At 58.3% G+C, this 12,290-nt stretch overlaps 2 protein-coding genes across 2 annotated transcripts; both read right to left on the bottom strand.

The window, feature by feature from the left end:
- Positions 1–7,152: 7,152 nt before the first annotated feature.
- Positions 7,153–9,695, bottom strand: LTHEOB_5396 (ATP-dependent RNA helicase dbp2; the record flags this gene model as incomplete). Its single annotated transcript, XM_035514536.1, has 6 exons — positions 7,153–7,199; positions 7,263–7,418; positions 7,477–7,605; positions 8,048–8,155; positions 8,214–9,346; positions 9,556–9,695. 6 exons carry the CDS (start codon positions 9,693–9,695, stop codon positions 7,153–7,155), a joined length of 1,713 nt encoding a protein of 570 aa, XP_035373686.1.
- Positions 9,696–10,225: 530 nt separating this feature from the next.
- Positions 10,226–12,232, bottom strand: LTHEOB_5395 (Thiamine biosynthesis protein (thi-4); the record flags this gene model as incomplete). Its single annotated transcript, XM_035514535.1, has 9 exons — positions 10,226–10,261; positions 10,315–10,610; positions 10,661–10,835; positions 10,886–11,036; positions 11,096–11,255; positions 11,307–11,691; positions 11,749–11,831; positions 11,912–12,093; positions 12,180–12,232. 9 exons carry the CDS (start codon positions 12,230–12,232, stop codon positions 10,226–10,228), a joined length of 1,521 nt encoding a protein of 506 aa, XP_035373685.1.
- Positions 12,233–12,290: the final 58 nt, after the last annotated feature.

The raw sequence follows: 12,290 nt of genomic DNA, 5'->3' as shown, positions 1-12,290 counted from the left end.
TCGCGAGAGGGTGCGCCTCATCAGCTCTAGCGCCAGGCGGGGGTAGCTCCGCCGCAGGCTGCTGCTTGCAGGCGGGCACCTTGCGCTGTTGGGCGTAGGCGAGTGGAATGCGCGCTGTGATTACGATCTCCATCTCCGTATGGGGTTCTGCCACCGCACGCTCGCTGCTCGCCTGGCCGCGGCGAGCGGCCGCTACGGGAACGCTGAAAGAATGCCCGACACGAGCGGGTCATCAAGGAGTCATTTGGCAGCGTCAGGAGAAATGAGACGCTGCTGCAGCCGGCGAGCATCCCTTGGCCCGTTTGCATGGGCGGATCAGACCCGGTTCTTCGGCGCCGGCCGCTTGCGAGTGTCTCGAGGGCGGCGATGTGTGCGCGCTGCCCGTCCATTCGAGAAGCCATGTCGAACGAGTGCCGCCGCCGCTCTCCCGCCGCCGTCGCCGGTCAGCGTCGCCCGTTCTGCCCCGCGCAGCCGGCTTCGTCGACGGCCAACTGACAGCAGCGCGGTGGCCGCCGACGCGAGGCACGTCACGACGCGCATGCGCTTGCCTCTTCTGTGGCGTCTGGCGAGCCTCCGGGCTCCGATGCCCCAACACCGCCCGCCAAGGCCAGGCATTCTCTGGCTCCAGTGACAAATTATGGCCCCGTCACGGGCATTCCTCCTGAGGCTGCTGCGATGCTGTTGCTGCCGGCCCCGTCATCCGATCTCACGCAAATTGACCTCAACCATGGCTGCGATCCTGATGAGGAGAGGCCGAGACTCGCGCCCTGCACAGCCTCGTGCCCCTGACTCGAGCGGGTTCCCCAGTCGTGACGCACTTTCAGCCCGCGCGACTGCGTTGCCCGTCTGCTCTGCCCGCGCCGATCGTCCAGCTGGTCATTGGCCGATCTTCACTTGCGTTCATTGGCTTCCGTCGTTGCCTCTCGAGCCCGTTTTTTCCCAAAGCTTCGCCTGCAGATCTACTTCGCGATCCATGGATGCCTCAGCCCGTCGAATCTTCACGGCCGGCTGGCCCCAGCACGCCTTATCGCCCTTCCTGCGGCGTTCGTGGGCACTCAGTGCACCGTGGGCAGAGAGGAGGACACACGCCGCGCCCCTGTTCGCTCCTGGCAGTCGAAACGGGACGTGTCTGGACTCCCTTGAAGGCTCACGAGAAAGGCAAGAGAAACGGGAAACGAGGCTCTGCGCGTCAGGTCATGGAAGCTTCACGGTGGATCGCACCACGTCCGTGCTTGCAACGCATGTTGTGCCGTGCACGCCTCGATGCCATGCGAGCTCACGACACACAGACCGTCCGCAATGCCTCGGCTCGCCCCAGCATCAGCTGCGCGCCGTGGACGCCAGAGGACCTGGCGTTTCCCCACACAATATTGGGAGCGTGTGCGCTGCGCTGTGCGGTGATATTGAAATAAGGCCCATGACTAAGATCCTTAGCCGCTTTCCTGAAGTCGCATCTCTGCCTGCGGATCCCGCCAGCAGCCAGTCGCGCTGCTCGTCCTGGTGATGCTGGAACTTCCTGATTGCGCCCTGCGCCCGGGCCTGATCCTCGACACTCCTTCGAAATACTGCCGGGCAGAAGTGTGGCCGGGCGACGGGGGTCTGGGATGGTGAATCGTCAACCGCGAATCACCCCGTTCGGGGCTGGCCTGCGCCGCCGCCCATCGCTGCTCGGCTGCGCGGCTGTCACCGCCTTCTGCCACATCCAGGACACGCACCGCGCACACGCAAACACTGCGCTGGGCGGCGTCCGAGCGTGCTGGGCGCTGCACCCGGCGGCGTCGGTCGGTCAGTCGCCGGCGGCAAGACGACTCGCCTCCTCCGCAGTAAACCAGGGTCTTGCCGGACGCGAATCTGATCAGGCTGGCGATAGCGCTGGAGATCCCGGTGGCTCTGTACAAGGCCGCCCGCCGCTGGCGAACCGCGGAGCAACATCATTGCAGATGCAACCGCAGCTGGTTGATGGTGATCTTCCCACACGCGCCCCTTTCCTCTGCGCCTTCGGCAAAATTCCACGGGGCTGCGTGCGCGAGATGGTCCGAATGCTGGACGAGAATAGCGCCGACGTCTCGTGGCCGAGGGCGGGACGGGCGTCGATTGGCTTGGGCAAGCATCCGTGTGGCCGCAGCGAGCAGAACGTGACGCGCAGAGGAGCGGACATGCAGAGGGAGGAACAGCCACCCGAAGTGCAGCAGACCGGTCAGGACGTCCATGGCTCACCGCGCATTTCCATTTTGCCCGGGCAGATTCACGGGGGAGAGGGGGAGACAATGGCCAAATGTGATGTGTCGTCTGCAGGCGCGAAAGGTACAGGATGCGGGTGCGCCGCACGCCCGGCCTGCTGCCCTGATGCCTGACGAGCGCTGGTTACCACAGCGGTGGGATGATCTCCTGCGTTCCGACATGGGCATCCTCAGCCCCCGTGCTTGCGGCGCAGATAGGCAGGTCGGTGGGCAGGGAGGCGGGAGCTTGTGGCCTTGGTGGGCGGGAGCAAACGAGCGGACAGCGGCGGCAGGCTGGCAGCCAGTGGAGCAAGGGACGGGCGGACAGCAGCGATATGCGCGGGCTGACTCGGACGCTCGACAGGGTCCTGCTGCGGCTGCGTCCCTACGAGGCATTCGATTTAGACGTCCGGCTTGCTCGAATCTGGCTATCCCGCCAAAATGCACTATTCCGGCCCCCACCATGGTCCAGCGGAGAGCAGCATGGGACCCGACTGCCTTGCCAACCGCTGGAGCAATGCTCGTATCGGACAGACGACTGCTCGCTTATCTTCTCCCATTCCAAGGTCTTTGCGCCTCGCCAACAATAGAGGCTGCCGGCCAATCACCGCCGTCCCGGTTGTTGTATCTGTATACTGTGCTGCAGTCCCTGGACGCGCGCTCCCGCATTTATTGCCTGCTGAGTCAAGATCCCCGCTATACACCAGCAACGCATTCCGGGAAGCATACACCACCTCTTTAGCCTACAGTATTTTCCTACATTACCAACCGCGCGATCCTGCAACGATCAAGTGACATCCCTGACGCATGCTGGACATGCAAGCAAGTAAACAGCTTCATCCACCGTTGCAACCCATGCCACGCATGCATGCGCACAGAGCCTGCAGCGTTCTGGACTTCCGCCCTCTCTCCGATTTCACCTTGTCAGACCTACCTGATGTGGCCAGTGATGATGCCCCAAGTACCAGTACTCTCGAGCATTCCGGCCCGCCATTGGTCGGAGCGGGCGCCGGAGAGGATTGAATGGAAGCACACCCCGTCTGATGTGAGCAACCGAAGCCAATTGGTAAACTTCATGCAATCAGCTCTCGTCACCCGTTTCTTATCGAGTGCAGAGTCTATTGGAAGCCACGACCGCTGGTTTCCAGGTCTGCGTTCCCAGCGTTGGCAGAATAGCCGCGGTCCTCTGGTCCCTGTCCCCATTTCTGCGCATGACTTGGAACGACTCTTGCACAGCGGAACCACCGGCTCCATTCGCCAGCCCAGTGACATGCAGCAGCGACAGGAGAGCAGACGGAGAAAGCGTTATCATGCATCGTTCGCAGGGGACCACGGCAATGATCCTAATCGCCCATCAACGCACTAAGTCGACGGTCCGATAGATCGATGGGTGGCTTGCAGATGCACCGTCCCCGCCGCTACGTAACCTTTTCTTTCCGCGCACCACTTGTCCTCTTCGCATTCGCGACCACTTCCCCATTGCACACCGGGAGCAGAGGGAGCAGAAAGGATTTGCTGTCCCAGGCGCAACCTCGCCGCACGCCTGACGATGATCTTTTCTGTCGTGTCGATCATCCAAGGGAAACCCGCCCACCTCGCTTGCTCCGTATCTCCACATTCCCTCAGTCACTGCGGGCCCTGCGGAAGTGCGGCCGCGAAGGGGCCCTCGGTGCAATAGCTACAAGATGAGGAGCATCGGATCTCGCATGAGAAAGAAGTGATAAGCGACATGTTAAAGGAAAAAAACAGAAAAGGGAAGGAGAGGAAAAAGCAAAAGGAAGATGATCAGCTTCGTCCCACGTGTACGGACGTACTCCCCTAGCGGATCGTCGCCCACCCGCCGAACGCTCCATTCCATTTCTCCGTCGTCCCTGCGGGAGAGAGAGCACACGGACAGCGCACGCAACGCCGAGCGCCTCAGCCCTTCAGCTGAAGACAGCACAACTCACCGACCACCCTCTACCTTATCCTCGGGTTTCGTCTTTCACGAACGAAGAACAGGAGACACGAGTTGTATGATGCGCGCGCACCGACGGTCCTGAGGAATGCACGAGTATTGCCGCCGCCTCCGTCGCCTGCTCTGCTTTTCTCCGTCCACGCCCCACGGGTGATCCCGACTTGGGACAGAAGTACAATACGATGTTCGCGTCCGTTCGCCGCAGGCGTGCTACGTACGGCATGTCATGCGGCACTTGGGGCACCTACTTTCGTGACGGTGTTATGTACCGCCAGAGCGGGTGTGGGTTGTTGGTCTGTGAGCGTACATCGCACCGAGTGAGCTAATTCCGGGATTATCAGGTATGGGATGCGGCGGCGGGCGGACCAGGGAGCAGCCCCGCAACAGAAATAATGGTAAATCACAGCATAGAGGAGTAGCTGAGAAGAGTGAAAACAAAAACAGGAAAATTGCACGCAGACGAGGCGGACACACCCGTCTGTGTCTTGAATGGCAATTGCCGGAGTGGAGTCGATACTCTGGTTCAGCTGGTGATGAATGCTGAAGTTTGCCGCTACTGCGTCTCCACTGCCGTTCAGTCGTCCTATCGCCATCCCCGTCCAACAAGAGAGCGCGGAGGATGAGGATGGCAAATGCGTTTCCCAACTGACTGGATACAGGGCAAATTTAGCCCGAGCTTCCCACCCTTCCCCCCGGCTTGCGGCGGGACATGGGCGGTGGAGCAGAGGCAGGCGGTGACGCTTGAGCACAATGGCACCAGCGCACGGAGCTAGCGGTGCGCGCGTGTAGGTACGTGCACTTTTTTTTTCGCCGTGGGCTCTTACGGCTTCATCCAGACGAGCAGTGGCCCTGTGGGTGCGTGTGGCACGCTTTGGCCACCACCGCCAAACGACAATTGCCCCCCATTTTTCCCGTTCCTTACTCACTGACCAAGGCAGGCATCATCGCTGCAAGGTGGGCCGGGCAGTCGTACCCCGGAGACGGCGTAGGGCAGCAAAGAAATCATTGATACCCACATATCACGCACACAAACCCATGACCCAGCAGGCAATCAATCCTCGGAAAGGGCGCGTGCTCAATCATCCCACAATCCTTCATCAACTCATCACGGAGGAAGCGGCGCCCATCATCCTTCCCATCTGCGATGCAATCGAAGGGGGTGAGAGGAAAGGGATTAGACCCTGGTCCGTGAACTTGCTGCTTGGTCGGCAGTGGGTTGCTCCCGCAAGACATTCTCTTTCTGTCTTTCTCAGAGCAGCCCTCATTCGCTGCTTGCTGACACAAGATGGCGATTCATCAGAAGGGAGACACGCTGCACAACATCGTATTCCTGGTAATGCCGAGGGATAATCCCATGGACCCTCTCTTTTCTCCCCCTTCCTGACTCCCATCCCACCCCACCTCACCGTCCACATCACGTCACACGCATCGCTCTCTGTCCCTTACTCATAATAGACGCGCTTCAGGAAAGCGCTCGTATCGAAAGCGTACCGAACCGAGCGCGAATGCACATCGTAGCTGAAGGTAAAGAGTCATCGTCAGCCAGAGGTATCTGATCGCAGGTGCACACGCACACAATAGGCGATGCCCATTTGTCGATCTGCTCCGTGGTGCAGCCGGGTTAGGGATCACGATAGTTTGCCCTACTCAGCCGACGAGATGAACTGCGGCGTGAGTTTCTGTTTTCATTCCCCTTCCCCGTCTCACTCGCCATCTCCTCGACTCAAGAGCAGCGAGCGAAAGTCACCTCCGTGCAGTGGTGAAAGACGCGATGTTCATAGAACGCACAATCCAACAAGTAGTGCACTGGCCACTACCCTTCCCGCCAAGTGTCTATATATCAGTATATATTTATATATATATACGTGGGTGATGTTCACCGCGCACAATTCGGTATTCTCCACCTAGTTTTCCCGCCCGCCTTACTCCGTACGCTCGTGCTCTTGTGCATCACGACGATATAGCCGCGCGGAACCAGCCGCCCGGACTGCGAAACAGGGTGGGGGCGGGTAGTCGTCACCACCATGGCCGTCTCCCGTAGCGAGCTCCTCGATTTGGTAAGGCAAGCAGATCTACGATAAAACTTTTTTGTTCGGACGCTTAGCCCCACGACTCAAGTGAAACGGATCGTGAATACTACCAAGATATCGGCGCACTTTCAAGGGGCTGGATCCCCGGGAGTGAGGGGAAAAAAAGAAAAGAAACCGCGGCTGTCTGAAACACGACAACCGCAAAAAAAGCAAATGTTGCTGCAATAGGAACACATGGGTGGACCACTAAATTGCTCTGGACGCCACCACCAATTTTCACTGGGGCCTCACACGCACCCGCAGCGGGAACGGAGATGAAAGCACGGTACTTAATACCATTGCCGACGGCAGTGGCTTGAGACGACTCCTGATTCACGCGTTCGTATCTACTGTTCAACACGGATTTCACCGTCGCATTCTCCAACGCATGTGAAAGGCATAAGTTTATTTGAATTTGGCCATTCAACGACTCGCAAGGCCTCGAAGAAATGTCGAAGTAGCTTCTATCAGCAGCAGCAGCATCAGGGATTAGCGACCTGTGCCAGATCCATATCGCCGTCAGAATGAAAATGCAAACTCTCAAAGAAAACAATTAACCGCAATCTGTTCATCAACCATCCCCTTCTTAACCTGACGAATCCAGGACTACCACGCCATGAAAAAACCAGTCCCGTGTATCAGACAGAAAAGCCGATGATGGTCCGAGTCCTCAATGACGGCCGCCGATGATGAAAGGCAAGCAAGAAGAGCCTAGTCTATGCATAAACACCCAACCGAAAACGCCATAATTTTTTGGTTCCATGATCCGAGGCTCGTCAGTCCTGATCTCAGAGCTCGCTGGTATCTATTACAAGTCAAAGCCTACTAGGCTGCGCAGAGGGGCAATGGTGCGTAACTGAAGTAGCCGCGCGGTGCTCGCAGAACGTGGTTCGTCAAATACCTTGATTTACCACCTGTTGCGGCCGAGCGGCTGGGCGTTACCACCAGAGTAACCTGGGATGACCTGTTATCATCTGACCGCCTTCAGGCCCAGACTTTAACGTCGGGAAAACCTACCACCACCGCCACGGCCATGGCCACCGCGTCCGCGACCACCCCAGCCACGACCGCCGCCGCCGCCGCCGCCGTAGCGAGCCATCTCGTGGAGACGGGGATCGATCTGCTGCTTGGACTCGGTGAGAATCTGGACGAGGTCACGAGCTTGCTTGGCATCTATTTATACGGGTTAGCTGGTTGCACGTCAGGTACCAGGGGAGGGGACAAGACTTACTCTCCGTGGTGAACAGGGTGATGGCGGTACCCTTGGCACCAGCACGACCAGTACGACCAATACGGTGCACATAGTCCTCTGAGTTGTTGGGGTAGTCATAGTTGATCACGTGAGTGATGTTGCGAACGTCTTTGACATGCATCAGTTAGCTTGAACCTTGAGGTAAGTCTTTCGAGCAAGCGATCTTGAGTGTCGATCGCGTGAAGCTGCTGTATGTTGCATGCACTACTCTCTGTGCGCAAGGAAGGTCATGGCATCCTTGGTGCGCCGGCAAGGCTGTGGTAATTCTCATCTCATGGTCAGGAAACCTTGGAAGGGCGGCTCGAGCAAGTCAAAAAGCCTATCCGACTCTGCACCCGGCTGGTACGAAGAGAAACGGAAACGAGTGAAGCAAGCTTCGCCTCAGTGAACCAAGGTTCCCAAGAGGAGAACCGAGAAAAAGAAAGAGCCCTGGACGTCATGAATGCGAGCGAAGGCGCACGAGAGAATAGAGAGCAGAGCATCACACAGATCACGCAACAGAGCATAAGACAAGGGGGAAAGGGAAGTGCAGGAGCAATCGCAACCATACCGATACCACGCGAAGCCACGTCGGTGGCAACCATGATGGGGCTCTTGCCCGTCTTGAACTCGTTCAGGACCCAGTCACGCTCGTTCTGCTGCTTGTCACCGTGAATAGCTACCAGTTTGTCAGCCCGTGTTTCCATGGTGGACATCGGCGCAAATGCAATACTTACAGAGCGCGGGCCAGCCGTCCTGGCGGAGGAACCTGGTGATGTCGTCGGCGACACGCTTGGTACCTGTGAAGATGAGGACCTTGTTGTTCTTGTCATCCATGATACGCTCAAGGTGCTTGCACATCTTGTCACGCTTCTCGAAGTCCGAAACAACCTCCACGATCTGGGTGATGCGGTGGTTGGCAGAAAGGTCCATGGAACCGATGTTGACCTGGATGAAGTCGGTCTGGTAATCAGAGGCAAGCTGGCGAACCTCCTTGGGCCACGTAGCAGACCACATGCAAGTCTGACGGTCAGGGCGAATCTGGCCGATGATCTTCCTGATCTGGGGCTCAAAACCCATGTCGAGCATACGGTCAGCCTCATCGAGGACGAGGTAGGTGACACGCCTCAAGTTAGTCTTGCCAGACTCGAGCATGTCAATCAGACGGCCGGGAGTAGCGATGCAGACCTCGACACCGCGAGCAAGGTCACGGATCTGACCACCCTTGGGCACACCACCGTACACGCAAGTGTTCCTGATGCGCGAGGACTTGCCGAACTTGCTGATCTCAGCCTGGATCTGGACAGCAAGCTCACGGGTGGGAGCGAGAATGAGGACGATGGGGCCGTCACCGGGAGCAAGGAGAGGCTGGGCGTTGATGTGGACGATGGCAGGAAGACAGTAGGTGAGGGTCTTTCCGGAACCAGTCTCAGCGATGCCGACAACGTCGCGTCCGGAGAGAGCCATGGGCCAGCCCTGGGACTGAATGGCGGTGGGCTTCTCGAAGCCCTGGGCCTTGACCTCGTTCATAACATAACCAGGGAAACCAGCCTCGTCGAAGGTGGTGACGGGCTTGGGAACGTCGGCGCCGTGGATGGTCATCTGGTGCTCCTTGCGGAATTCGTCGACCTCCTTCTGGGAGCGGGCAGCGACGTCGGGGTGCTCCTTGTAGAAAGACTTCTCGAACTTGGGAAGGGCGCTCAGATCCCAGTTCTGCTGCTTCAGGCCAGCACCAAGGTTCGACATCCTGTCACCACCACCTCCATAGCCGCCGCCGCCACCACCACCATAACCACCGCCGTATCCACCACCGTATCCGTTGCTGCCACCGTAGCCGCCGTTGGAGTAGCCGTTGCTACCGCCGCCGTATCTGCAAGGCGAATGTCAGTAAGAATCCTGCAAGCATGGGTTGTGTCGGAGGACGTCTGGCGGACTCACGCGTTACGAAGGACCAGCGCGTCGCAAGAGGCGCCGGAAGTTCGCTGCATGGGTTCGCCAGACGACGTGGGAAGGGGGGGTGTGCAGGAGTGAGGACGTAGGCGACTACTGCCAATATCTAGACCTTAGGGTCGGCCATACCCGCTGGAATAGTGACTGGAGTTGTAGCTGTTCCCGTATCGCGAAGACTCATACCCGTTGCTGTAGCCGCCGCCTCCGCCGCCGCCGCCGCCGCCGCGGGAGCCGCCGTATCCACCGCCGTAACCGCCGCCGTAAGACATGGTGTCGCTGGATCAGTAGGGACCGGCTGGGCTGATAAAGGGATCGTGGGCTGCGCGCAAAAGCTCCGAGTCGCTCGAAAGTGTGAGGGCGTCGGAGGGTGGTGCAGCGGATCGCAGCGCCGTGGGTGGAAGGAAAGAAAGAGTTTGTAGGTGAGGGAGGAGGAGTGGAGGCAGATGAGAAAGGGCGGGTGATGTTTTTTGTTGGCAAGCGGCAGGAGCCCTGGCTGGGAGGCGAAGGCAACGCAGAAAACTTCGGGCCGGAAAAATTGCCTAGGCAGCGCGCTAGCGCTCTGATTGGCCGCGCACAGCCCTACGCGGTCAAACGCCGCGGCGACCGCCAGCGCGCCCACGTCAAGAGCGTCGGGTCCAGCAGTAGTCCAGAGCCTGACGGGACCGTCTGATTTCGCCGCGTCCGCGGTACTAACTACGCCGCTATCCTACATCCGTTGTCATCCGCCCGTCGAAGCCGCGCCGCCTCTCCCGAGACATGTTGTGTCGATCTGCCGCGCCCGTCCCCGAAAACCGTTTGTCTACAAAGACCCCATGTCCCAAAAGCCCGTCTCCATCTGCGCCAAGCCTCTCAGCACTCTGGAATGCACACAAAGGGGCGACCACTTACCTTCGTCGCGTGAATGAAAATCTGCACCAACTGCTCTATCCTGCTCGGTGACTGCAGTACCGCGTGTTGCTCGATGATCTCCAGCCCGGCCTTGACCGCATCCGTGTAGTCCTCTGCCACGTACTGCTCCACCCAGTTCCAGTACGTGTTTCCCTCGCGCTTGGTCTGCGGGTCGTCGAACAGTCTTCTCGCGATGTGTCCATACCCGATCAAGCACGGCATGAGTGCTATTTGCAAGCCGAACCAGTCCTCTGATTGGCCAATGTCAAGCACGTATCTGGTGTACGCAGTGCACGCTGGGCCGACTGTCAATTCCATGAACCCATGCAAGCTGAGGATGGCCTACCTGGGTGCTCCTTGTGACTTTCAATCTGCTCCTTCGTCAGACCGAACCCTCCGCAGTACTTGATGTGCAAACCCATCTCCTCTTGGATGTGCTGGACAATTTTGGCCGACTTATTGATATCGGCCAGGTTCTTCGCTTTATACGCAGCAAGCGCGTTTGCTCTTGAGAACTGGATCTGAACGGAAGTCAACACGGCGCCCCACGCAGCCGGACAGGGTCGCTGACCAGGAAAAGATAGTCTTGAATGAGATAATTCTTGAACTTTCCAAGTGGCAAGGTTCCATCGGCAAGCCCCTGCACGAAGGAATGATGCGTGTGCTCCCGCCACGGACCCTTGACGTCCTCTCTGTCAAGAAGGTATTCAAGGAAGCGACCGCTGAGGAAGAATTAGCAACGAGGAAAGCCAAGATATACTCCAGGCTGAGGGAAGCTTACGGTGCAAATGGCAGGAAATACGTCGAATGGAAATGGTTGATAGGGCCACTACCCTTTCCAAGATCTTGACTGGTACGGATACCAGCTTCAATGTAGTAGTTGGCCGTCTTCACGGCCTGCTCAATAGCCATGCCAGAGGCCAACCTCGACGCAATCGCCGCTGTACCCATGCCATAAGCGCAGTTCACGAAACAAGAAACAGCATACGTACAGGCCAGTGAACACCCGGTTCCATGAGTGTTGCTCGACTTCAAGTAGGCCGTCTCGAAAATGACGTCGTCGCCTTCACCAACGAGCACGTTCAGGACAATCTGTCTATCCGCCTCACCCGTCGGCACGACCCTGTCTTTCGTCAAGGGTACGTGTCCGCCTTTGAGTAGGACGTTCTTAGGGCCTAGTTCACGCACGGCTCTCGCCATAGACACGATATCATCGACATTCTGCGGGTCACCGACAGGCCTGCCGGCACACTTGAGGATGAGCTGAGCTTCCGGCAGGTTCGGGGTCAGCAGCGTGGTTACGGGCAACAGCCGCGTAATTAATATCTCGACGGCATCTTCAGGTAGTAGCTGCGCACCGCTTGTCGAGACCATGACCTACGATAAAAGATCTGTCAATGCTTCCCTAAGCAGCTGAGAGGAGCGCGAACGTACAGGGTCGACAATGGATATAGGGACGTTGTGCCTCTTCAGCGCCTCGGCGACGACTTCGATCGTCGAAGCCGACGCTAACATTCCTGAATTCAAAAATAGAAACGTCAAACCACAACTGATGCCAGTTTGACAAAATTGAAAGATGATTGGACGGCAACCCCACCTGTTTTGACGACATCGACGCCGATATCCTCAACGCACGCGTCAATCTGCTTGCGGACGAAGGAAGAAGGCGTTCGGTGGATGTCGTAGACACCCTGCGTGTTCTGTGCCGTGAGAGCGGTCGTCGCAGTCATGGCATAGCAGCCGTGGGCAGCGATTACTTTCTGGTCGGCCTCGAGGCCACTACACAGCAAAAGTCAGAGAGGCCGCAGTGGCGCCACGAAGACGACCTCGTCTCAACCTCGAGGCAGGAACCCAGGTGCACGTACGCTCCACCAGAGCTGTCCGAGCCGGCTATCACCAGGATCCGCTTGCTATTCATGCCTCGGATCCTTCTGTTGTTTGGGGCTCGCGTGATTGTTGGGGAAAAGTTTGTTCTC

Source organism: Lasiodiplodia theobromae, assembly GCF_012971845.1.
Source record: "Lasiodiplodia theobromae strain AM2As chromosome Unknown scaffold_15, whole genome shotgun sequence".
NCBI lineage: Eukaryota > Fungi > Ascomycota > Dothideomycetes > Botryosphaeriales > Botryosphaeriaceae > Lasiodiplodia > Lasiodiplodia theobromae.
This window is presented reverse-complemented; position numbering and strand designations above follow the sequence as displayed.